We start from the raw sequence: 26997 nt of genomic DNA on the forward strand, positions 1-26997 counted from the left end.
CATGTCAGACGGGAGGAAGAGGATGAAGATGAAACTGCAGGAATGTTTGTCTGAAGTTTTGTTTGTTAGCCTTCATGACCGTAGCCTGAGTGAGTTCCACCGTCTGAAGGAGAACCAGCTCCCTGTGAAGAGTTATTTAAAATTAAAGGGACAGTTCAACGTTTAAATCCTCTGAACATGAAGCTACAGCTGCTTAGCGTAGCATTAAGAGCTCCTTTGATTTCCTTCAGGTTTGGTGCGGATTTTATCAGCCGAGTCTCGAAGTAAAATCAGGAAATTCGTGAACTTTAGAGGAGATTTAACTAGCTGTGTCCAGTCTTTATGCTAAGCTAACCAGGTGTTGTACAGACATGAGAGTGGAATCAATCTGAGGATTTATCAAGATGTTGAACTGTTCCTTCAACAACACACACACACACACACACCTCAGACTGACCCTAAAGACACCTGTTCAGGTGCAGGTCTGCCCCACACGATGAAGTGAGCTGACCAGACCTCTACAATCTGCCAGTGCATTGTGGGTAACGTAGGCGCTGGGTTTAACGAAGAAGGAGAATGTGGTTCTGACAGAGTTAAAGTCCGCTCACACCAGAATGAAACCGTTATAAACCGTTTAGTTCAGAAGACATTTCTGTTTGAACCAGAATCATGAGCTGTTGTTCTCGGACCCGTGCGTTTGAACCAGGACCTGAACCTCGAACCAGACCCACCTGAGGTCTGCTGAGACCACCTGCTCCTTTAAATCAGGGAACTAAACATCAAAGTCAACGTGTTCTTCTCTAAACATCTGTTTGCTTCTTCTGGCTTTTACTTTCTATTGTGTCACGTTTAATATTATTTCATATCTTTCTGTAAATAAAACGTCCGCTTCGCCTTCAGACGCTCGTTCAGGACCAATTATTTGGTGAAGACACTCGGAAGAGTTCCTCTGGTCTGACCTGGACTGGAGGTCAGCGTTAAAACCATCCGAGGACAAACCGGGACTGACTTGTGACCATGAGGACCGGTGGAGGTTGATGTGTAGTCCAGTTAGTGATGCGCAAGGGCCCCATGTGCTCCTCCTGGGGGGCCTCCTTCCTTCAGCAGGGCCTTGTAGAGCGTCGGGGGGCCTCCTTACTTCAGCAGAGCCTTGTAGAGCGTCGGGGGGGCCTCCTTACTTCAGCAGGGCCTTGTAGAGCGTCGGGGGGCCTCCTTACTTCAGCAGGGCTTTGTAGAGCGTCGGGGGGCCTCCTTCCTTCAGCAGGGCCTTGTAGAGCGTCGGGGGGCCTCCTTCCTTCAGCAGGGCCTTGTAGAGCGTCGGGGGGCCTCCTTACTTCAGCAGAGCCTTGTAGAGCGTCGGGGGGGCCTCCTTACTTCAGCAGGGCCTTGTAGAGCGTCAGGGGGCCTCCTTACTTCAGCAGGGCTTTGTAGAGCGTCGGGGGGCCTCCTTACTTCAGCAGGGCCTTGTAGAGTGTCGGGGGGCCTCCTTACTTCAGCAGGGCCTTGTAGAGCGTCGGGGGGCCTCCTTACTTCAGCAGGGCCTTGTAGAGCGTCGGGGGGCCTCCTTACTTCAGCAGGGCTTTGTAGAGCGTCGGGGGGCCTCCTTACTTCAGCAGGGCCTTGTAGAGCGTCGGGGGGCCTCCTTACTTCAGCAGGGCCTTGTAGAGCGTCGGGGGGCCTCCTTACTTCAGCAGGGCCTTGTAGAGCGTCGGGGGGCCTCCTTACTTCAGCAGGGCCTTGTAGAGCGTCGGGGGGGCCTCCTTACTTCAGCAGGGCCTTGTAGAGCGTCGGGGGGCCTCCTTACTTCAGCAGGGCCTTGTAGAGCGTCGGGGGGGCCTCCTTACTTCAGCAGGGCCTTGTAGAGCGTCGGGGGGCCTCCTTACTTCAGCAGGGCCTTGTAGAGCGTCGGGGGGCCTCCTTACTTCAGCAGGGCTTTGTAGAGCGTCGGGGGGCCTCCTTACTTCAGCAGGGCCTTGTAGAGCGTCGGGGGGCCTCCTTACTTCAGCAGGGCCTTGTAGAGCGTCGGGGGGCCTCCTTACTTCAGCAGGGCCTTGTAGAGCGTCGGGGGGCCTCCTTACTTCAGCAGGGCTTTGTAGAGCGTCGGGGGGCCTCCTTACTTCAGCAGGGCCTTGTAGAGCGTCGGGGGGCCTCCTTACTTCAGCAGGGCCTTGTAGAGCGTCGGGGGGCCTCCTTACTTCAGCAGGGCCTTGTAGAGCGTCATGGAGCGAGCGGTGGAGCGGTCCTGCTCCAGACAGAAGATGAAGTCCCTGAGGTTGACTCGTGTGATCCGCTGACGGAGCTGCTGGCGGGAGGAGGAGGAGGAGGAGCCTGGGGAGGAACCAGCACCCGAACCCAAGGCCACCTGGGGGGGGAAGAGGGAGGAGCAACACAGGGTCAAAATACTGAACCAGAACCACATCAACACCACATTTAAAACCAGCTGGACTAAACTACATTTCTTTGGTAAACCTTTGTCTCTTTTTACTATTTTCAGACATGTGAGGTGATTAGTGTGAACGGAGACATGATGAGCAGAGGTCAACCGGTGATTCTGTCTCATCATCACCGTACGCGACACAAACACAGATCCGCTCTCATCTCTGGTCACTGGGAAAACCAGTTCACCTGATGGTGGATACAAGGTGTGTAAACTGGCCTGTGGAATGAACCAGTTCTCAACTGAGGCAGCACAAGACCGTCTGACCACCAGAGGCACCACAGAGTCCGAAAGCATGAGTCAGCATGGGGGGGGGGGACTATCTGAGGATCAGGCCTGGAGCTGAAGGAGTTCTGAGGAGGCCTGAAGCCGGATCACATAGAGGAGAGACTCAAACAACATGAGACCATTAGAGCAAAACACACTGAGAAACATTTATGTATGTATGTATGTATGTATATATATATATATATATATATATATATATATATATATATATATATATATATATATGATATATATATATATATATATATATATATATATATATTAGTGCTGGGCAACGATTCAAATGTTTAATCACGATTAATCTCATTGTTATGGCAAAGTTCAATCATGAATTCATAAGTAGTGTATTGTGCACTTTTATTTGAAAGTGCTGCTCTATGAACAACAGGTCAATAACATTTGGTTTAAACACTTTAAACACATCAGGTTCTGGTAGGGCTGGGCGGTATGACCAAAAATGCATATCACGGTATTTTGTAAGATTCTGGCAGCTTCACGGTATATCACGGTATTTTTTTTCCCGCGTTACAGCATTCATTAATTGACGCCGAAAAGAACGCCGATGACCGTAATATGTGTGGTATTTGTTATAAATGTACGTTGGTACATAGAGGGTGATAAGAAGCTGAACATGGAGGGACTGATGCTGCGTTCACACCAAACGCGGCGTCAATTATTCACGCGAGTAGATTTACATACAAAGTCTGCACAGACGGCATGAGACTGGCGCGGCGCGATGGAGGCGAATTCGCATCCATCGCCCCAAACGCGCGAGTTGAAATTTTTCAACTTCAGCGACATAATCGCGTGACGCTGTGGCGCGATAGCCTATCAGCGTTGAGTTGCTCCCCCTGTCATCACTGACTTCCTGCCGTTGTTGAATCAGGAAATAAATCCTGTAGCCGTCTGTGTTCACCCAGAGCTCTACGATACCTCATATCAACAGAGACCGGACCAAACTATGTGTATGCATGTGTGTGTGTAAACCATACGGTACAAACAATGAATACACGCTGCCGTATTTACGTCTACGTGACGTTATTGAGTGCTGGTGGAGCTGCTACGATGTTAGCATAGCCTAGCACCGATCCATCAGAGCTCCATTGAGAAGACCAGTAACCTACAAATCGGCATCATTACGTAGTTATTTCGGAGTCCCTTTTTGTCGGTTTATTGCCGTTGAATCACAGCCGAATCAGTTGATGTTGTGTTCCTACAGCTGTAGTAAACAGCGACCGGTGGCTTGCTAGACAGTGAATACAGCTCGATACAATCCACGGAGCTCCTCTGAACAATATTATGAACCAGACATGACGGCGTTTAGTTTCCCGGGATATCTGTGACTTCCACAACACGTACGAAGCAGAAATGGAGGTTATTGTTTCCATGGTTAATGGCGGACAGTTCAAAGGCTTTCAGGCCACTAAGCCCCGCCCCCTCTCCGGCGCGTCCAGCGCGATTCGCGTTAATGTACACAAATGGTCCCCGGCGAGACCGGCGGCGCGTTTGACGCGAATATGCGGCGCGTTTGGTGTGAACACGGCATTAGGACCCAGGGGAGTGTAGCTGAAGGAAACAGGAAGTGACGCCACACAAACAGCTGTTCACCGCTCGCTGCCGGTTCTTGTGTTAAAAATGTCCGCTTAATAATAAATTTATTTAAAAAAACTGCGTTAACGCGCGATAAAATAATTTTCGGCGTTAATTAATGAATGCGTTAACGCGATAATAACGCATTAATATATATACTATATAATATGTACGATATATTAGATGTATTCCTCACACACAGACTAAAGCAGCTCCACAGCAGATAGCTCACATTTCCCAGAGTTCATTGCCCCGTCAGAGACTGCACCCCCCCCCCCCCCATCACTCTCTTTGTCTGGGCATAATGGAGGAGAGAGAGAGCATGTGGGTGGGGTGACCCCCCCAATCCAGCCCCCAAGCTCACTCCTACAGAGCTGAAGTCTATGGCTGCCCTCAGGGGGCTCCCGGCTCCAGGCAGAGACCGACCCCCTTCACTCTACTCTGGTCTCATTCACTTCATTCATTCAGAGACAGAGACAGACAGGGACAGAGACAGACAGAGAGGGACAGAGTGAGACAGAGAGGGACAGAGACAGAGAGGGACAGAGACAGAGAGGGACAGAGTGAGACAGAGAGACAGAGTGAGAGACACAGAGAGAGAGACAGAGTGTGACAGAGTGTGTGTCACCTCATCAAGTCTATTTCTTTAGTTCTGAAGAAGTATAAACAAGTATAACACCATAGTCCTCTCCTCACTCCCTAACCTCTGACCTCGGTCCTCTCCTCACTCCCTAACCTCTGACCTCGGTCCTCTCCTCACTCCCTAACCTCTGACCTCGGTCCTCTCCTCACTCCCTAACCTCTGACCTCGGTCCTCTCCTCACTCCCTAACCTCTGACCTCGGTCCTCTCCTCACTCCCTAACCTCTGACCTCGGTCCTCTCCTCACTACCTAACCTCTGACCTCGGTCCTCTCCTCACTCCCTAACCTCTGACCTCGGTCCTCTCCTCACTCCCTAACCTCTGACCTCTCCTCACTACCTAACCTCTGACCTCTTCACTACCTAACCTCTCACCTCGGTCCTCTCCTCACTACCTAACCTCTGACCTCAGTCCTCTCCTCACTACCTAACCTCTGACCTCGGTCCTCTCCTCACTCCCTAACCTCTGACCTCTCCTCACTCCCTAACCTCTGACCTCTCCTCACTACCTAACCTCAGTCCTCTCCTCACTACCTAACCTCTGACCTCTCCTCACTCCCTAACCTCGGCCCTCTCCTCACTCCCTAACCTCTGACCTCGGTCCTCTCCTCACTCCCTAACCTCGGTCCTCTCCTCACTCCCTAACCTCTGACCTCTCCTCACTACCTAACCTCTGACCTCAGTCCTCTCCTCACTCCCTAACCTCTGACCTCTCCTCACTACCTAACCTCTGACCTCTTCACTACCTAACCTCTCACCTCTGTCCTCTCCTCACTCCCTAACCTCTGACCTCTCCTCACTCCCTAACCTCTGACCTCTCCTCACTACCTAACCTCTGACCTCTTCACTACCTAACCTCTCACCTCGGTCCTCTCCTCACTCCCTAACCTCTGACCTCTCCTCACTACCTAACCTCTGACCTCTTCACTACCTAACCTCTGACCTCGGTCCTCACTACCTAACCTCGGTCCTCTCTTCACTACCTAACCTCTGACCTCAGTCCTCTCCTCACTCCCTAACCTCTGACCTCTCCTCACTACTTAACCTCAGTCCTCTCCTCACTACCTAACCTCTGAACTCTTCACTACCTAACCTCTGACCTCGGTCCTCTCCTCACTACCTAACCTCTGACCTCGGTCCTCTCCTCACTCCCTAACCTCTGACCTCTCCTCACTACTTAACCTCTGACCTCTCCTCACTCCCTAACCTCTGACCTCGGTCCTCTCCTCACTCCCTAACCTCGGTCCTCTCCTCACTCCCTAACCTCCGACCTCGGTCCTCTCCTCACTCCCTAACCTCTGACCTCTCCTCACTACCTAACCTCTGACCTCTCCTCACTACCTAACCTCTCACCTCAGTCCTCTCCTCACTACCTAACCTCTGACCTCGGCCCTCTCCTCACTACCTAACCTCTGACCTCGGTCCTCTCCTCACTACCTAACCTCTGACCTCGGTCCTCTCCTCACTACCTAACCTCTGACCTCGGTCCTCTCCTCACTGCCTAACCTCTGACCTCGGTCCTCTCCTCACTACCTAACCTCTGACCTCGGTCCTCTCCTCACTCCCTAACCTCGGCCCTCTCCTCACTCCCTAACCTCGGTCCTCTCCTCACTACCTAACCTCTGACCTCGGTCCTCTCCTCACTACCTAACCTCTCACCTCAGTCCTCTCCTCACTACCTAACCTCTGACCTCTCCTCACTCCCTAACATCTGACCTCGGTCCTCTCCTCACTCCCTAAGCTCGGTCCTCTCCTCACTCCCTAACCTCCGACCTCGGTCCTCTCCTCACTACCTAACCTCTGACCTCGGTCCTCACTACCTAACCTCTGACGTCGGTCCTCTCCTCACTCCCTAACCTCTGACCTCTCCTCACTACCTAACCTCTGACCTCTCCTCACTACCTAACCTCTCACCTCGGTCCTCTCCTCACTACCTAACCTCTGACCTCGGTCCTCTCCTCACTACCTAACCTCTGACCTCGGTCCTCTCCTCACTACCTAACCTCTGACCTCGGTCCTCTCCTCACTACCTAACCTCTGACCTCGGTCCTCTCCTCACTACCTAACCTCTGACCTCGGTCCTCTCCTCACTACCTAACCTCTGACCTCGGTCCTCTCCTCACTCCCTAACCTCGGCCCTCTCCTCACTCCCTAACCTCTGACCTCTCCTCACTACCTAACGTCAGTCCTCTCCTCACTACCTAACCTCTCACCTCAGTCCTCTCCTCACTACCTAACCTCTGACCTCGGCCCTCTCCTCAGTACCTAACCTCTGACCTCGGTCCTCTCCTCACTACCTAACCTCTGACCTCGGTCCTCTCCTCACTCCCTAACCTCTGACCTCTGTCCTCTCCTCACTCCCTAACCTCTGACCTCTCCTCACTACCTAACGTCAGTCCTCTCCTCACTACCTAACGTCAGTCCTCTCCTCACTACCTAACCTCTGACCTCGGTCCTCTCCTCACTACCTAACCTCTGACCTCGGTCCTCTCCTCACTACCTAACCTCTGACCTCGGTCCTCTCCTCACTACCTAACCTCTGACCTCGGTCCTCTCCTCACTACCTAACCTCTGACCTCGGTCCTCTCCTCACTACCTAACCTCTGACCTCGGTCCTCTCCTCACTACCTAACCTCTGACCTCGGTCCTCTCCTCACTACCTAACCTCTGACCTCGGTCCTCTCCTCACTACCTAACCTCTGACCTCGGTCCTCTCCTCACTACCTAACCTCTGACCTCGGTCCTCTCCTCACTACCTAACCTCTTACCTTGGTCCTCTCCTCACTACCTAACCTCTGACCTCGGTCCTCTCCTCACTACCTAACCTCTGACCTCGGTCCTCTCCTCACTACCTAACCTCTGACCTCGGTCCTCTCCTCACTACCTAACCTCTGACCTCGGTCCTCTCCTCACTACCTAACCTCTGACCTCGGTCCTCTCCTCACTACCTAACCTCTGACCTCTCCTCACTACCTAACCTCTGACCTCGGTCCTCTCCTCACTACCTAACCTCTGACCTCTCCTCACTACCTAACCTCTGACCTCGGTCCTCTCCTCACTACCTAACCTCTGACCTCTCCTCACTACCTAACCTCTGACCTCGGTCCTCTCCTCACTACCTAACCTCTGACCTCGGTCCTCTCCTCACTACCTAACCTCTGACCTCTCCTCACTACCTAACCTCTCACCTCGGGTCCAGCCGACGAGCCTCCTGGTGAGTCCATCCTGCGTTTCCTTCGCGGTCCGATGGCAGCGAGTGCCGTGAGGTTTGCGTCTCGTTGTCTCATCTGAGCCAACTCCTGCTGCTGCATCTGAGGAGGAAGCGGAGGAAGAGGAGGTCAGATCTACTCTAAATATACATTTCTATAATCATGTTCATCAAGTCTTCTATCTGGAGGAACTACAGCTCCCATAAAGCTTATGGGGAGAGTAACAGGAAGTAGAACGACACTGTGACACTAATGAGAAGAGAAGGAGTGAATGTTCAGACTGATTGGATGTTGGATATAAAGAGGGCGGGGCTACAGACTGATTAACTGATTGGATGTTGGATATAAAGAGGGCGGGGCTACAGACTGATTAACTGATTGGATGTTGGATATAAAGAGGGCGGGGCTACAGACGGATTGACTGATTGGATGTTGGATATAAAGAGGGCGGGGCTACAGACTGATTGGATGTTGGATATAAAGAGGGCGGGGCTACAGACTGATTGGATGTTGGATTTAAAGAGGGCGGGGCTACAAACTGATTGGATGTTGGATTTAAAGAGGGCGGGGCTACAAACTGATTGGATGTTGGATTTAAAGAGGGCGGGGCACAGACTGATTGGATGTTGGATTTAAAGAGGGCGGGGCACAGACTGATTGGATGTTGGATTTAAAGAGGGCGTGGCTACAGACTTATTGGATGTTGGATATAAAGAGGGCGTGGCTACAGACTGATTGGATGTTGGATATAAAGAGGGCGGGGCTACAGACTGGCTGTTGGATATAAAGAGGGCGGGGCTACAGACTGATTGGATGTTGGATATAAAGAGGGCGTGGCTACAGACTGATTGGATGTTGGCTATAAATAGGGCGGGGCTACAGACTGATTGGATGTTGGATTTAAAGAGGGCGGGGCACAGACTGATTGGATGTTGGATTTAAAGAGGGCGGGGCACAGACTGATTGGATGTTGGATTTAAAGAGGGCGTGGCTACAGACGGATTGGATGTTGGATATAAAGAGGGTGGGGCTACAGACTGATTGGATGTTGGATTTAAAGAGGGCGGGGCTACTGACTGATTGGATGTTGGATTTAAAGAGGGCGGGGCTACTGACTGATTGGATGTTGGATATAAAGAGGGCGGGGCTACCGACTGATTGGATGTTGGATATAAAGGGGGCGGGGCTACAGACTGATTGGATGTTGGATATAAAGAGGGCGGGGCTACAAACTGATTGGATGTTGGGTATAAAGAGGGCGGGGGTACAGACTGATTAACTGATTGGATGTTGGATTTAAAGAGGGCGGGGCTACAAACTGATTGGATGTTGGATATAAAGAGGGCGGGGCTACAGACTGATTGGATGTTGACATTCAAACTATGAATCTAAATTAGAATTTCTTTTTTTCACTTCTGTTCGCGCACACGCACACACACACACACCTCTTTAGCTTTCTGCTTCAGACGAGCTTGTTCAGGATCTTCTTGTCTGGCTCGACTCTGAACGTAAAACACAAAATAATTGAACAGTTTTGTTTTTTTTAACTCTAGAACTTTCTGATCAATACTGTGTATCAAGTTCTGAGCAAAGTACAACAGAAAAACACATACATTAATAAAGAAACACTACAAAAGAAAATAAAGAGGAGATGTTGAGCATGAATGTCCTTCAGAGGACGATGCAGGATTTAAGAGAAATAAAAAGAGTGTCCTGTAATAAAGGATATATATACATAAATTAGTGCTGGGCAAGTTAATGCCTTATTATCGCGTTAACGCATTCATTAATTAACGCCGCCAATTATTTTATCACACGTTAACGCAAGAACCGGGCAGCGAGCGGTGAACAGCTGTTTGTGTGGCATCACTTCCTGCTGCTGCAGTTGTTTGGTTTAGTTTACTAGTTGCTAATTTTATTGAATTAATACCACTATATTCATGGTATATACTGTGCATTCTATTTCTATTGTAGCTTATTTTTTATTAATCTATTCCTTCAATTCAATATCTGCTCTGGTATTTTATTGTACTGTAGATATTGTGCATTCCATATGTTTTATTTTACTCTGTAAATTGCTGCTGCTACAAACAAATTTCCCCCTGGGTATGAATAAAGTTTACATCTATGTATCTATCTTCATGCTTCACCTACACTCCCCTGGGTCCTAAGTCCCTCCATGTACCAACGTACATTTATAACTAATACCACACATATTACGGTACTCAGCGTTGCACATGTGTAGACCACAATACCAAGAAAAAAATAAATGATTAATTAAATGATTGTTTGAGTTTTAAAGTGTTGTGTGTGTAATATGTATAATAAGCATCATTTAGTATCACTACTGAGAATCTAACAAACATAAAAACATGACGTAGATAGGTTTGCAGTTTTCAAGATGAATATTTAAATATCATCTCTTCCACACATGAATATAAAGTTATGAACTGAATATCTCTGATCAGAATCATTATAACTGTGTTATAACTGCTGCTGTGTGAAGGGAATACTGCTGCTAACAACAACCTGATGTGTTTACAGTGTTTAAACCAAATGTTATGGACCTTTAGTTCATAGAGCAGCACTTTCAAATAAAAGTGCACAATACACTACTTTATAATTCACTGTTGAACTTTGTGCATAACAATGAGATCAATCACGATTAAACATTGTCATCGTTGCCCAGCACAAATATATATATTTATGTGTGTGTGTATGTGTATGTGTATGTGTATATATATATATACGTATATATATACACATACACATATATACACATACACACATATATATATATATATATATATATATATATATGTGTATGTGTATATATGTGTATGTGTATATATATACGTATATATATATATATATATATATATATATATATATGTGTATGTGTATATATGTGTATGTGTATATATATACGTATATATATATATATACACATACACATACACATACACACACACATAAATATATATATTTATGTGTGTGTGTGTATGTGTATGTGTATGTGTATGTGTATATATATATATATATGTATGTGTATATATATATATATATATATATACACATACACATACACATATATATATGTGTGTGTGTGTGTGTGTGTACCTTGGCAGCCTTCAGCAGGATCTCTCTCTCTTGTTCGTCCTTCCTCTGTTTCTCCATTCGCTCCAGCTGCTCAAAGAACCGAAGCTGAGAGCGAACGTCTGACGTCTGTTGATGGTGCTCTTCATCCTGATGGAGGAGGAGGAGGAGGAACAACAAGCTTTAGGATCACTAGCGGTGGTCTCTGTGGATCAGTGTGGATCAGAGGGTCCTTGCCTTCCCTCCGTCTGTTCGGTGCTGAGCGACGGCTGAGACCGTCTCCAGCAGAGAGCGCAGTCTGGACTGGGTGGCATGGGACACCAGGTTCACCACCTCCAGAGGAACCTCGGTCACTCCCAGCTTCTTAGCTGAGGACGAAAAGAGGGACAACATGGACCTCTTCAGGTTAAACCAGGTGACCCTGCAGGTTTCCCTCCTTTCGTAGAAAAGATGTGCATTTCTTATGGAAGTCCATGTGATGGCAAAGAAAGATTCTGCTGTCATTACTGAGAGACACTAGGGGACAGGGTACAGAGGACTGGGGACAGAGTACAGGAGACAGAGGACAGGGGACAGAGTACAGGAGACAGAGGACAGGAGACAGAGGACAGAGTACAGGTGACAGAGTACAGGGGACAGGAGACAGAGGACAGGGGACAGAGGACAGGAGACAGAGTACAGGAGACAGAGGACAGGGGACAGAGTACAGGGGACAGGAGACAGAGGACAGAGTACAGGGGACAGAGTACAGGAGACAGAGGACAGGAGACAGAGGACAGGAGACAGAGGACAGGAGACAGAGGACAGAGTACAGGTGACAGAGTACAGGGGACAGGAGACAGAGGACAGGAGACAGAGTACAGGTGACAGAGTACAGGGGACAGAGGACAGGAGACAGAGGACAGGAGACAGAGGACAGGAGACAGAGTACAGGGGACAGGAGACAGAGGACAGGAGACAGAGTACAGGTGACAGAGGACAGGAGACAGAGGACAGGAGACAGAGGACAGGAGACAGAGGACAGGAGACAGAGTACAGGGGACAGAGTACAGGGGACAGGAGACAGAGGACAGGAGACAGAGGACAGGAGACAGAGGACAGGAGACAGAGGACAGGAGACAGAGGACAGGAGACAGAGGACAGGAGACAGAGTCCAGGTGACAGAGTACAGGTGACAGAGTACAGGAGACAGAGGACAGGAGACAGAGGACAGGAGACAGAGGACAGGAGACAGAGGACAGGAGACAGAGGACAGGAGACAGAGTACAGGAGACAGAGTACAGGAGACAGAGTACAGAGGACAGGAGACAGAGGACAGGAGACAGAGGACAGGAGACAGAGGACAGGAGACAGAGGACAGGTGACAGAGTACAGGAGACAGGACAGGAGACAGAGGACAGGAGACAGAGTACAGGGGACAGAGGACAGCACCTGTGTCCAGGATGCGGCGGTGCAGCAGGCCGGTGGGGAGGAAGGCTTCGTCTTTACACGAACGGATCTTTGTGCCCACGAAGTCCGAGCTGGTTGCTAGGATGCGTGCGTTCTCCTCGTTGAGGTTGACCCCGGCCATGGACGCCACGTCGTTGATGTCGTCGTCGTCTCTGAAGGACGACAGAGGACAGAAAGGACGGGTCAGGAGATAGACTTTAAAGACCTGAGGCTAGATGGAAAGAGGCTGCTTTTATTTGTATTCTCTTTATTTCTGCCCCATAAGATGAGTTTATTTTATGATATATATTCATTATTAATTAGTACTGGGCAACGATTACATTTTTTTTTTTTTTTTTTTTTTTTTAATCGCGTTTAATCGCACGGATTTTTTGCGATTAATCTCATTGTTATGGCAAAGTTCAATAATAAATTCATAAGTAGTGTATTGTGCACTTTTATTTGAAAGTGCTGCTCTATGAACAACAGGTCAATTTGTGTGTAAACACGTTAAACACATCAGGTTGTTGTTAGCAGCAGTGTTCTCTTCACACAGCAGCAGTTCTATCTCTTCTATATCTGTGCTCAGTGTGTGAAACGTTCCACTGCTGTGAACAGAACAACATGTTTCACACGTTCATCTACATGTGTGTGTTGAGTCTTCATCACAGTCAGAGCATGTGATGCAGCGCTACTCTTCATCACTATGATGCAGCGCTACTCTTCATCACTGTGATGCAGCTCTACTCTTCATCACTGTGATGCAGCTCTACTCTTCATCACTATGATGCAGCTCTACTCTTCATCACTATGATGCAGCGCTACTCTTCATCACTGTGATGCAGCTCTACTCTTCATCACTGTGATGCAGCTCTACTCTTCATCACTATGCTGCAGCTCTACTCTTCATCACTATGATGCAGCTCTACTCTTCATCACTATGATGCAGCTCTACTCTTCATCACTATGATGCAGCTCTACTCTTCATCACTATGATGCAGCTCTACTCTTCATCACTATGATGCAGCTCTACTCTTCATCACTATGATGCAGCGCTACTCTTCATCACTATGATGCAGCTCTACTCTTCATCACTATGCTGCAGCTCTACTCTTCATCACTATGATGCAGCTCTACTCTTCATCACTATGATGCAGCTCTACTCTTCATCACTATGATGCAGCTCTACTCTTCATCACTATGATGCAGCTCTACTCTTCATCACTATGATGCAGCTCTACTCTTCATCACTATGATGCAGCTCTACTCTTCATCACTATGATGCTGCTCTACTCTTCATCACTATGATGCAGCGCTACTCTTCATCACTATGATGCAGCTCTACTCTTCATCACTATGATGCTGATCTACTCTTCATCACTATGATGCAGCTCTACTCTTCATCACTATGATGCAGCTCTACTCTTCATCACTATGATGCTGATCTACTCTTCATCACTATGATGCAGCTCTACTCTTCATCACTATGATGCAGCTCTACTCTTCATCACTATGATGCAGCGCTACTCTTCATCACTATGATGCAGCGCTACTCTTCATCACTATGATGCAGCTCTACTCTTCATCACTATGATGCAGCTCTACTCTTCATCACTGTGATGCAGCTCTACTCTTCATCACTATGATGCAGCGCTACTCTTCATCACTATGATGCAGCTCTACTCTTCATCACTATGATGCAGCTCTACTCTTCATCACTATGATGCAGCGCTACTCTTCATCACTATGATGCAGCTCTACTCTTCATCACTATGATGCAGCTCTACTCTTCATCACTATGATGCAGCGCTACTCTTCATCACTATGATGCAGCGCTACTCTTCATCACTATGATGCAGCTCTACTCTTCATCACTATGATGCAGCTCTACTCTTCATCACTGTGATGCAGCTCTACTCTTCATCACTATGATGCAGCGCTACTCTTCATCACTGTGATGCAGCTCTACTCTTCATCACTATGATGCAGCGCTACTCTTCATCACTATGATGCAGCGCTACTCTTCATCACTATGATGCAGCGCTACTCTTCATCACTGTGATGCAGCGCTACTCTTCATCACTGTGATGCTGCTCTACTCATCATCACTATGATGCAGCTCTACTCTTCATCACTATGATGCAGCTCTACTCTTCATCACTGTGATGCTGCTCTACTCTTCATCACTATGATGCAGCTCTACTCTTCATCACTATGATGCAGCGCTACTCTTCATCACTATGATGCAGCTCTACTCTTCATCACTATGATGCAGCTCTACTCTTCATCACTATGATGCAGCTCTACTCTTCATCACTATGATGCAGCTCTACTCTTCATCACTATGATGCAGCTCTACTCTTCATCACTATGACGCAGCTCTACTCTTCATCACTATGACGCAGCTCTACTCTTCATCACTATGACGCAGCTCTACTCTTCATCACTATGATGCAGCTCTACTCTTCATCACTATGATGCAGCTCTACTCTTCATCACTATGATGCAGCTCTACTCTTCATCACTATGATGCAGCTCTACTCTTCATCACTATGATGCAGCTCTACTCTTCATCACTATGACGCAGCTCTACTCTTCATCACTATGATGCTGCTCTACTCTTCATCACTATGATGCAGCTCTACTCTTCATCACTATGATGCAGCTCTACTCTTCATCACTATGATGCAGCTCTACTCTTCATCACTATGACGCAGCTCTACTCTTCATCACTATGACGCAGCTCTACTCTTCATCACTATGATGCAGCTCTACTCTTCATCACTATGATGCAGCTCTACTCTTCATCACTATGATGCAGCTCTACTCTTCATCACTATGACGCAGCTCTACTCTTCATCACTATGATGCTGCTCTACTCTTCATCACTATGATGCAGCTCTACTCTTCATCACTATGATGCAGCTCTACTCTTCATCACTATGATGCAGCGCTACTCTTCATCACTGTGATGCAGCTCTACTCTTCATCACTATGATGCAGCTCTACTCTTCATCACTATGATGCAGCTCTACTCTTCATCACTATGATGCTGCTCTACTCTTCATCACTATGATGCAGCGCTACTCTTCATCACTATGACGCAGCTCTACTCTTCATCACTATGACGCTGCTCTACTCTTCATCACTATGACGCAGCTCTACTCTTCATCACTATGATGCAGCTCTACTCTTCATCACTATGACGCTGCTCTACTCTTCATCACTATGACGCAGCTCTACTCTTCATCACTATGACGCAGCTCTACTCTTCATCACTATGACGCAGCTCTACTCTTCATCACTATGATGCAGCTCTACTCTTCATCACTATGACGCTGCTCTACTCTTCATCACTATGACGCTGCTCTACTCTTCATCACTATGATGCTGTAACTCAGAGGTGATGAAGGTGACCCAGCGATCAAAGAATAAAGACACTTTACCGACAATTTAGGTGCATTTTCCCTTTAACTCACGAGGTGCAGGTAGCATGTTTTATACTTGTGTATACTCATGTGAATGTAATTCATACTTTGTTATCTTATTCTGAAAACCGGATGTTCGTCTGAAGAAACCGGATGTTGTCTCACATTAATCTTTCCGCGAACTTTCTTAGCTCATTCTTGAGGCTCATACATACAGTCATTCGTTGAGATCCTAAAGGTGCGTTCACACCAAACGCGATGCGAATACAAATTGATACTAATCGATACTAATCAGCTGCAGTTTGTCTCCACTTCTCTGTGGCTTTTGTTAGCTTGTCTTGCTTTAGTTTATCTAACTATACTTCTCCCACACGCTGCATCAACGTAGTCTGCTGAAGACTTCCTCCACTGCTGCCAGTGAGCAACGGACTATCAAAATAAAAAAACTGCGTTAACGCCGATAAAATAATTGTCTGCGTTAATTAATGAATGCATTAACGCTAAATGAACGCATTAACTTGCCCAGCACTGTTATTAATCTATATTATATATATAACTTCTACTGTTACTGTAAAGCTGTTAGAATTGTGGCCTACCGTCAGAGGAAACTTTATTAGACATATTCAGCTCTTATTATTATTAATATTAATGTTATTATTCCCATCTGACATAACATTTTAGTAAATTAACAAATACAAACTGTTTTTGTAAATAAACCCTGAATGAATCTGGTTCATGTTTATATGATAATGAATTCATGATTTTGAGAAATCTTTTAGCATTTGTATTTATTTAATTCTATTTCTGCTGATTTTATTTGCCTTTTTATTGTATTTTATTTCCAGTAACTAACTTTGGATCTTTGCTATGTTTCAAACAAATAAACCTGACTTCCTGCCAGTGAGATCACACTTCACCTGAATGTCCCGCCCCCCGGGTCGCTCAGCTTCCTCTGATTCGCTTGAGCCGCCATGTTCAGAGGACTTTTACCGATTATAGTTGTGGGTCCTCTGACAAGTGTACCTGAGGACAACATTCCATATTAATAATGAGCAGCACAGATCGAAAAGAGATAAATATAATAAGATAAATCAGAGACTCACCTTGAGGTCTGAGCGTCTGACTGAAGACGACAGGTGTTCGACTCTGGACGGCTGCTCGGCCCACAGCCTGAACAAACATCAAAGTAACATAATAACTAACATTAGAACTACATAAAAAAACATTAAAACAACATTAGAACAACAGAGCTACATAAGAACATTAAAATAACATCTCCTAGACACTAAGAGAATAACATGTATTATCTCTATAATACATGAGTGATGCCTCTAGTGGACACTAAGAGAATAACATGTATTATCTCTATAATACAGCAGTGATGCCTCTAGTGGACACTAAGAGAATAACATGTATTATCTCTATAATACAGCAGTGATGCCTCTAGTGGACACTAAGAGAATAACATGTATTATCTCTATAATACAGCAGTGATGCCTCTAGTGGACACTAAGAGAATAACATGTATTAACTCTATAATACAGCAGTGATGCCTCTAGTGGACACTAAGAGAATAACATGTATTATCTCCATAATACAGTAGTGATGCCTCTAGTGGACACTAAGAGAACAACATGTATTAACTCTATAATACAGCAGTGATGCCTCTAGTGGACACTAAGAGAATAACATGTATTATCTCTATAATACAGCAGTGATGCCTCTAGTGGACACTAAGAGAATAACATGTATTATCTCTATAATACAGCAGTGATGCCTCTAGTGGACACTAGGAGAATAACATGTATTATCTCTATAATACAGCAGTGATGCCTCTAGTGGACACTAAGAGAATAACATGTATTATCTCTATAATACAGCAGTGATGCCTCTAGTGGACACTAAGAGAATAACATGTATTAACTCTATAATACAGCAGTGATGCCTCTAGTGGACACTAAGAGAATAACATGTATTATCTCTATAATACAGTAGTGATGCCTCTAGTGGACACTAATAGAACAACATGTATTAACTCTATAATACAGCAGTGATGCCTCTAGTGGACACTAAGAGAATAACATGTATTATCTGTATAATACAGCAGTGATGCCTCTAGTGGACACTAAGAGAATAACATGTATTATCTGTATAATACAGCAGTGATGCCTCTAGTGGACACTAAGAGAATAACATGTATTATCTCTATAATACAGCAGTGATGCCCCTAGTGGACACTAAGAGAATAACATGTATTATCTGTATAATACAGCAGTGATGCCTCTAGTGGACACTAAGAGAATAACATGTATTAACTCTATAATACAGCAGTGATGCCTCTAGTGGACACTAAGAGAATAACATGTATTATCTCTATAATACAGCAGTGATGCCTCTAGTGGACACTAAGAGAATAACATGTATTATCTCTATAATACAGCAGTGATGCCTCTAGGGGACACTAAGAGAATAACATGTATTATCTGTATAATACAGCAGTGATGCCTCTAGTGGACACTAAGAGAATAACATGTATTATCTGTATAATACAGCAGTGATGCCTCTAGTGGACACCAGGAGAATAACATGTATTATCTCTATAATACAGTAGTGATGCCTCTAGTGGACACTAAGAGAATAACATGTATTATCTCTATAATACAGCAGTGATGCCTCTAGTGGACACCAGGAGAATAACATGTATTATCTCTATAATACAGCAGTGATGCCTCTAGTGGACATTAAGAGAATAACATGTATTATCTCTATAATACAGTAGTGATGCCTCTAGTGGACACTAAGAGAATAACATGTATTATCTCTATAATACAGCAGTGATGCCTCTAGTGGACACCAGGAGAATAACATGTATTATCTCTATAATACAGCAGTGATGCCTCTAGTGGACACTAAGAGAATAACATGTATTATCTCTATAATACAGTAGTGATGCCTCTAGTGGACATTAAGAGAATAACATGTATTATCTCTATAATACAGTAGTGATGCCTCTAGTGGACATTAAGAGAATAACATGTATTATCTCTATAATACAGCAGTGATGCCTCTAGTGGACACTAAGAGAATAACATGTACGGCGGACCTACCACAGTGTTGGTGAGCGGTGTGTTCAGTCTGACGGTGCCTCCGGCCGGGCTGATGGGTAGTCGCGGCCTGATGGTGGTGGTGGACATGGAGGGGGGGGCCACCTGGATGGGGGGGGCCGAGGTACCAGGAGTCACTAGAGACTGTTGGCTGCTGAGTAGAGACTGACGCAGGGCAGGGAGGCTTTTCTGGGGAGCAACAACATCAACATTATAAACAACACATGCTAGCCAAGTACAGAGAAATACAAATATATACGTGTACAGGTACACAAGACCTGGCACCAAAATATACTTCTGTGGTAGTAAAGTATTAGTACCTTGAGGAAGGGGATGAGGTAGGGCTGTGGTAGTACAGTAGTAGTACTATAGTACTAGTAGTACCTTTAAGAAGGGGATGAGGTAGGGCTGTGGTAGAACAGTAGTAGTCGTAGTAGAACAGTAGTGGTACCTTTAAGAAGGGGGTGAGGTAGGGCTGTGGTAGAACAGTAGTAGTCGTAGTAGAACAGTAGTGGTACCTTTAAGAAGGGGATGAGGTAGGGCTGTGGTAGAACAGTAGTAGTCGTAGTAGAACAGTAGTAGTACCTTTAAGAAGGGGATGAGGTAGGGCTGTGGTAGAACAGTAGTAGTCGTAGTAGAACAGTAGTAGTAGTACCTTTAAGAAGGGGGTGAGGTAGGGCTGTGGTAGAACAGTAGTAGTAGTAGAACAGTAGTAGTACCTTTAAGAAGGGGATGAGGTAGGGCTGTGGTAGAACAGTAGTAGTCGTAGTAGAACAGTAGTAGTAGTACCTTTAAGAAGGGGATGAGGTAGGGCTGTGGTAGAACAGTAGTAGTCGTAGTAGAACAGTAGTAGTAGGACCTTTAAGAAGGGGGTGAGGTAGGGCTGTGGTAGAACAGTAGTAGTAGTAGAACAGTAGTAGTACCTTTAAGAAGGGGATGAGGTAGGGCTGTGGTAGAACAGTAGTAGTCGTAGTAGAACAGTAGTAGTACCTTTAAGAAGGGGATGAGGTAGGGCTGTGGTAGAACAGTAGTAGTCGTAGTAGAACAGTAGTAGTAGTACCTTTAAGAAGGGGGTGAGGTAGGGCTGTGGTAGAACAGTAGTAGTAGTAGAACAGTAGTAGTACCTTTAAGAAGGGGATGAGGTAGGGCTGTGGTAGAACAGTAGTAGAACAGTAGTAGTAGTAGTACAGTAGTAGAACAGTAGTAGTAGTAAAACAGTAGTAGTACCTTTAAGAAGGGGATGAGGTAGAGCTGTGGTAGAACAGTAGTAGAACAGTAGTAGTACAGTAGTAGAACAGTCGTAGTAGTAGAACAGTAGTAGTACCTTTAAGAAGGGGGTGAGGTAGGGCTGTGGTAGAACAGTAGTAGTAGTAGTACAGTAGTAGAACAGTAGTAGTAGTAAAACAGTAGTAGTACCTTTAAGAAGGGGATGAGGTAGGGCTGTGGTAGAACAGTAGTAGTAGAACAGTAGTAGTAGTAGAACAGTAGTAGTACCTTTAAGAAGGGGATGAGGTAGGGCTGTGGTAGAACAGTAGTAGTAGAACAGTAGTAGTAGTAGAACAGTAGTAGTACCTTTAAGAAGGGGATGCGGTAGGGCTGTGGTAGAACAGTAGTAGTAGTAGAACAGTAGTAGTACCTTTAAGAAGGGGATGCGGTAGGGCTGTGGTAGAACAGTAGTAGTAGTAGTAGAACAGTAGTAGTAGTAGAACCTTTAAGAAGGGGATGAGGTAGGGCTGTGGTAGAACAGTAGTAGTAGAACAGTAGTAGTAGTAGAACCTTTAAGAAGGGGATGAGGTAGGGCTGTGGTAGAACAGTAGTAGTAGTAGAACAGTAGTAGTAGTAGTAGAACAGTAGTAGTACCTTTAAGAAGGGGATGAGGTAGGGCTGTGGTAGAACAGTAGTAGTAGTAGAACAGTAGTAGTACCTTTAAGAAGGGGATGAGGTAGGGCTGTGGTAGAACAGTAGTAGTAGTAGAACAGTAGTAGTAGTAGTAGAACAGTAGTAGTACCTTTAAGAAGGGGATGAGGTAGAGCTGTGGTAGAACAGTAGTAGTAGTAGAACAGTAGTAGTACCTTTAAGAAGGGGATGAGGTAGGGCTGTGGTAGAACAGTAGTAGTAGTAGAACAGTAGTAGTAGTAGTAGAACAGTAGTAGTACCTTTAAGAAGGGGATGAGGTAGGGCTGTGGTAGAACAGTAGTAGTAGTAGAACAGTAGTAGTACCTTTAAGAAGGGGATGAGGTAGGGCTGTGGTAGAACAGTAGTAGTAGTAGAACAGTAGTAGTACCTTTAAGAAGGGGATGAGGTAGGGCTGTGGTAGAACAGTAGTAGTAGTAGAACAGTAGTAGTACATTTAAGAAGGGGATGAGGTAGGGCTGTGGTAGAACAGTAGTAGTAGTAGAACAGTAGTAGTACCTTTAAGAAGGGGATGAGGTAGGGCTGTGGTAGAACAGTAGTAGTCGTAGTAGAACAGTAGTGGTACCTTTAAGAAGGGGGTGAGGTAGGGCTGTGGTAGAACAGTAGTAGTCGTAGTAGAACAGTAGTGGTACCTTTAAGAAGGGGATGAGGTAGGGCTGTGGTAGAACAGTAGTAGTCGTAGTAGAACAGTAGTAGTACCTTTAAGAAGGGGATGAGGTAGGGCTGTGGTAGAACAGTAGTAGTAGTAGAACAGTAGTAGTAGTAGTAGAACAGTAGTAGTACCTTTAAGAAGGGGATGAGGTAGGGCTGTGGTAGAACAGTAGTAGTCGTAGTAGAACAGTAGTGGTACCTTTAAGAAGGGGGTGAGGTAGGGCTGTGGTAGAACAGTAGTAGTCGTAGTAGAACAGTAGTGGTACCTTTAAGAAGGGGATGAGGTAGGGCTGTGGTAGAACAGTAGTAGTAGTAGAACAGTAGTAGTAGTAGTAGAACAGTAGTAGTACCTTTAAGAAGGGGATGAGGTAGGGCTGTGGAGAAGACTTCAGCTCAGCCTGCAGTCGGCTGGTGAACTCTTCAGGCTCAATCTTTGCATCCTGAACAAACACACAACTCCAGTTAACATTAAACATACTATAATAGATATACTAATGAATATCTAATCAATGCAGAGCTCACCAGCAGGTCCTACATTAAATATAAAATAATAATGTACAACAATATTGATGTATAACATAATGATATAGGATAATATTTATATACAATAGAGCTTACGAGCAGGTCCTGCACCAGCCCCTTGACGTTCTTCGAGGTGTCGGGTAACGGTGAGTTATGTGACGCCAGCTTGATGAGCGTCGCCAAGAAGTTTTTACACTTCTTCACGTTTTCCTGCATCTCCTGTTGGCATGGTAACAAAGAGCAGGTCACACAGGTGTCCCCTCAGAGGACAGAGGACAGAGGACAGAGGACACACCTGGGACACCACGGTGACTCTGTTAGCCGGCGTGGGGGGGGCGACTCCGACGGGCTTCACCGGCCCCCCCGCTGTGATCACCGTCTGGGCCTTCTGAGGGGGGGGCATCTTCACCGACACCGCTGCACCGCCGGGGGACACCGTGATGGTCTTCTGGACACGTCACATGGTCACGTTGTTACATCATCACACGTCCCATCATTACATCATCACGTGATCACATCATCACGTGATCACATCATTACACGTCACATGATCACACGGTCACATGATCACACGGTCACATGACGAGGACAGAGGACACACCTGTACTGTCGTGGTGGACGGAGGCTGAACCACTCTGGTCTGAGCGGGGGAGGCCAGGCGGACGGTCTGAGGAGCCTGCAGACGTCAGGGAGGAAGAGAACACGTTATGCTGCAGCAAAGCATCATGGGAACTATTTACATCTGGAGCTTAACATTTTAGGTGTGTTTTCGTGAGTTTTCGTTGTGTGAGTTTCAGGTGCGTTTGTGTTTTCATTGTGTTTCAGGTGTGTTTTCGTTGCGTTTCAGGTGTGTTTTCATTATGTTTCAGGTGTGTTTTCGTTGCGTTTCAGGTGTGTTTTCGTTGCGTTTCAGGTGTGTTTTCGTTGCGTTTCAGGTGTGTTTTCGTTGCGTTTCAGGTGTGTTTTCGTTGCGTTTCAGGTGTGTTTTCGTTGCGTTTCAGGTGTGTTTTCGTTGCGTTTCAGGTGTGTTTTCGTTGCGTTTCAGGTGTGTTTTCGTTGCGTTTCTGGTGTGTTTTCATTGTGTTTCTGGTGTGTTTTCATTGTGTTTCAGGTGTGTTTTCATTGTGTTTCTGGTGTGTTTTCATTGCGTTTCAGGTGTGTTTTCGTTGCGTTTCAGGTGTGTTTTCATTATGTTTCTGGTGTGTTTTCATTGTGTTTCTGGTGTGTTTTCATTGTGTTTCAGGTGTGTTTTCATTGTGTTTCTGGTGTGTTTTCATTATGTTTCTGGTGTGTTTTCATTGTGTTTCTGGTGTGTTTTCATTGTGTTTCAGGTGTGTTTTCATTGTGTTTCAGGTGTGTTTTCATTGTGTTTCAGGTGTGTTTTGGTTGTGTTTCTGGTGTGTTTTCATTGTGTTTCAGGTGTGTTTTCATTGTGTTTCAGGTGTGTTTTCATTGTGTTTCAGGTGTGTTTTCATTGTGTTTCAGGTGTGTTTTGTTGTGTTTCTGGTGTGTTTTCATTGTGTTTCAGGTGTGTTTTCATTGTGTTTCTGGTGTGTTTTCATTGTGTTTCAGGTGTGTTTTCATTGTGTTTCAGGTGTGTTTTGGTTGTGTTTCTGGTGTGTTTTCATTGTGTTTTCATTGTGTTTCAGGTGTGTTTTCATTGTGTTTCAAGTGTGTTTTCATTGTGTTTCTGGTGTGTTTTCATTGTGTTTCTGGTGTGTTTTCATTGTGTTTCTGGTGTGTTTTGGTTGTGTTTCTGGTGTGTTTTCATTGTGTTTCAGGTGTGTTTTGGTTGTGTTTCAGGTGTGTTTTCATTGTGTTTCTGGTGTGTTTTCATTGTGTTTCTGGTGTGTTTTCATTGTGTTTCTGGTGTGTTTTCATTGTGTTTCTGGTGTGTTTTCATTGTGTTTCTGGTGTGTTTTCATTGTGTTTCTGGTGTGTTTTCATTGTGTTTCAGGTGTGTTTTCATTGTGTTTCTGGTGTGTTTTCATTGTGTTTCTGGTGTGTTTTCATTGTGTTTCAGGTGTGTTTTCATTGTGTTTCTGGTGTGTTTTCATTGTGTTTCTGGTGTGTTTTCATTGTTTCTGGTGTGTTTTCATTGTGTTTCAGGTGTGTTTTCATTGTGTTTCTGGTGTGTTTTCATTATGTTTCTGGTGTGTTTTCATTGTGTTTCTGGTGTGTTTTCATTATGTTTCTGGTGTGTTTTCATTGTGTTTCTGGTGTGTTTTCATTATGTTTCTGGTGTGTTTTCATTGTGTTTCTGGTGTGTTTTCATTGTGTTTCTGGTGTGTTTTCATTGTTTCTGGTGTGTTTTCATTGTGTTTCAGGTGTGTTTGTGTGTATTTCAGGTGTGTTTGTGTCAGGGTAGGGAATTTACATATTTTTAAGGGGGCAATTTTTGTCCCCACTGACTGAGATCCAGGGCATTTAAAATAAATTGGGGCACTTTTTGAAACTTGTGAAATAACATTGAACCTTTGTTCAAAATAATAAATAGTTATTTCGGCTTACAGTATATGAGCAATTGTCATCAAATGGCAATAATAAGACTATTAGGCAGTAGTCTACAGATTCAAAGTGTTTTCTTACATTTATTTAACAAAAAACAAACATAAATCATATTCAATCGTATTCAATTTTATTTGTGGTTATTTATTGTTATTATTACATTTTCTAAACAACTATTAACAATTATTAAGTCAACGATGCCTTGATTACATATACATCAGTCATTGTATGGAATTATTGAGGAAATATTTTTGTAGCACCTCAAATATTGTGATATTACCCATATTTGTCCTGAACTTCTGCATTAGTCAGTGTGGAATTTTTGAGAAACCTTTTATAGCACCTTAAAAGTTTAAAAAAATGTACCATTTGAAGGTACAAGTTCAGTTCAGTTTTTACTGAGTAAAATATCTTAGTTGACTGTCAGTCAGGTATTATTCATTTCCAGCAACCCTCAAATCAAAGAATAAAGACACTTTAGGCACAATTTAGGTGTATTTTCTCTTTAACTATACAGCAGCAGTATTCCCTTTACATAGTAGCGATCATATTTCTTGCACTCTGTGCTCAGCGTGCTGACTTTATGTGAAACGTTCCACTGCTGTGCAACAGGAATAACATGTTTCATCTACATGTCTGTCTTCATGACAGTCAGAGCATGTGAATGCAGCTCTACTCTTCATCACTATGATGCAGCTCTACTCTTCATCACTATGATGCTGTAACTCAGAGGTGATGAAGGAGACCCAGCGATCAAAGAATAAAGACACTTTACCCACAATTTAGGTGCATTTTCCCTTAAGTCACGAGATGCAGCATGTTTCATACTTAATGTGAATATAATTCATACTTTGTTGGCATCTTATTCTGAAAACCGTATGTTGGTCTGAAGAAACCGGATGTTGTCTCACGTTAATCTTTCCGCTAACTTTCAAAGTCCTTCTCTCCCGATCTGTGCGTTTGAATGAGTTTACGGTGAATGAGTTTACATTTATTCATTTGTTTAGAACGTTCGGTTCTTCACGCAACATCAGTCAAGGCGAAAATCAAAAACATTCGATGGCAACTGGACCGGGTCATATAGGCTACGATGTTTTTCACAAGTTCATTAAATGATCATTGTTATTTGAGGACATTATGGGGCGTTTGTTGCCCCTCTCTAGTGATATCAGGGGCAACATTATATTTATTAGGGGCAGTTTTGCCCTTTGCCCTCGTGTGTTTCCGACGCTGGTTTGTGTGTGTTTCAGGTGTGTTTGTGTTGTCGTTGTGTCTCAGGTGTTCAGTTTGTTGGTGATGCTGCAGACTGGATGAACACCATTGACCCTGATGGGTTCTTACCGTGGGGGCGGTGCTGACCCGGATGGCGGTCCCAGCGGTCGGTGCGGCAGGTCTCTGGCTGATGTTGGCCACCGCTTGGCTCTGCTGGGTCTTAGCCTGAGCCTGAGCCAGAACCTGCTGAGGGACCATCACCAGCTGACCCGTCTCAGTCCGGACCAGAACCATACCTGAAGAACACAGGAAGCATCGTCAAGATCTGTCTCTCTCTCTCTGAGACGTGATAAGAACACATTAGAGGATCAAACGTCTACAGGTGGAGGTCTGCTCACCTGGAGGCATGGAGAATCCAGGGGGCAGCTGGATGGTGGTCTGCTGCTGAGGCCGGACGGCCAGCTGAGGAGCAGCAGCTCGGGGGGCCACTAGTCCAGTTCTCTGCTGCTGCTGGATGGACGTGGTCACCATGGGGGCCCCTGGGGGCCTCACCACAGGCACGGAGGGCTGACCCACTCCGTTCACCACCGGCTTCAGGGTCACTGCAGCCGTACTGGTCCCCGTCTGGACCATGGGGGTCTGGGCTGCAGGAGGGGGGGTCCCGGTCAGGATGACGGAGCTCCCAGAGACCGGCTGGCTCTGCACCAGCATCTTGGTGGTGGTGGTGGTGTGCATCAGAGGGCCGCTGTGGGTCACCACCTGTGGGCCCTTGGGGTCCACTCCGTTCACTGGACCCGGGTGTCTCTGCAGAGAGACGGCGGGAGACGTTAACGTGGTCTGACTGAAGTGAGGCTGAGAGGCGATGATTGTGGAGCCCGCGGTGCTGATCACTGTGCTGGTCCCCGGTGCTGCTGCTGCAGGGACAGAGTTCACCAACTTTACCGATCCGTTCAAACTTTGTAGTCCGGGAGAAGCGGTCCGGATCGCATCC

The 26997-nt window shown here is 45.7% G+C and overlaps 1 protein-coding gene across 1 annotated transcript in view; it reads right to left on the bottom strand.

The window, feature by feature from the left end:
• Positions 1–2083: 2083 nt before the first annotated feature.
• LOC306783174 (transcription initiation factor TFIID subunit 4-like) overlaps positions 2084–26997 on the bottom strand; it is a 25381-nt gene continuing 467 nt past the window's right edge. The window contains exons 1-15 of the mRNA XM_079276716.1: positions 26405–26997; positions 26136–26302; positions 22888–22962; positions 22582–22734; positions 22383–22505; positions 22115–22204; positions 19203–19388; positions 17199–17265; positions 17013–17118; positions 12671–12840; positions 11477–11607; positions 11264–11389; positions 9589–9645; positions 8123–8245; positions 2084–2341 (exon numbers count right to left, since the gene is read on the bottom strand). The exon at positions 26405–26997 is cut by the window's right edge and continues 467 nt beyond it. Of these exons, the coding sequence (XP_079132842.1) occupies positions 2171–2341; positions 8123–8245; positions 9589–9645; positions 11264–11389; positions 11477–11607; positions 12671–12840; positions 17013–17118; positions 17199–17265; positions 19203–19388; positions 22115–22204; positions 22383–22505; positions 22582–22734; positions 22888–22962; positions 26136–26302; positions 26405–26997 (2338 nt within the window). The 3' untranslated portion in view covers positions 2084–2170. The remainder of the gene's footprint in view (positions 2342–8122; positions 8246–9588; positions 9646–11263; positions 11390–11476; positions 11608–12670; positions 12841–17012; positions 17119–17198; positions 17266–19202; positions 19389–22114; positions 22205–22382; positions 22506–22581; positions 22735–22887; positions 22963–26135; positions 26303–26404) is intronic.

This window comes from Melanostigma gelatinosum (genome assembly GCF_949748355.1).
Source record: "Melanostigma gelatinosum genome assembly, chromosome: 1".
Taxonomy (NCBI): domain Eukaryota; kingdom Metazoa; phylum Chordata; class Actinopteri; order Perciformes; family Zoarcidae; genus Melanostigma; species Melanostigma gelatinosum.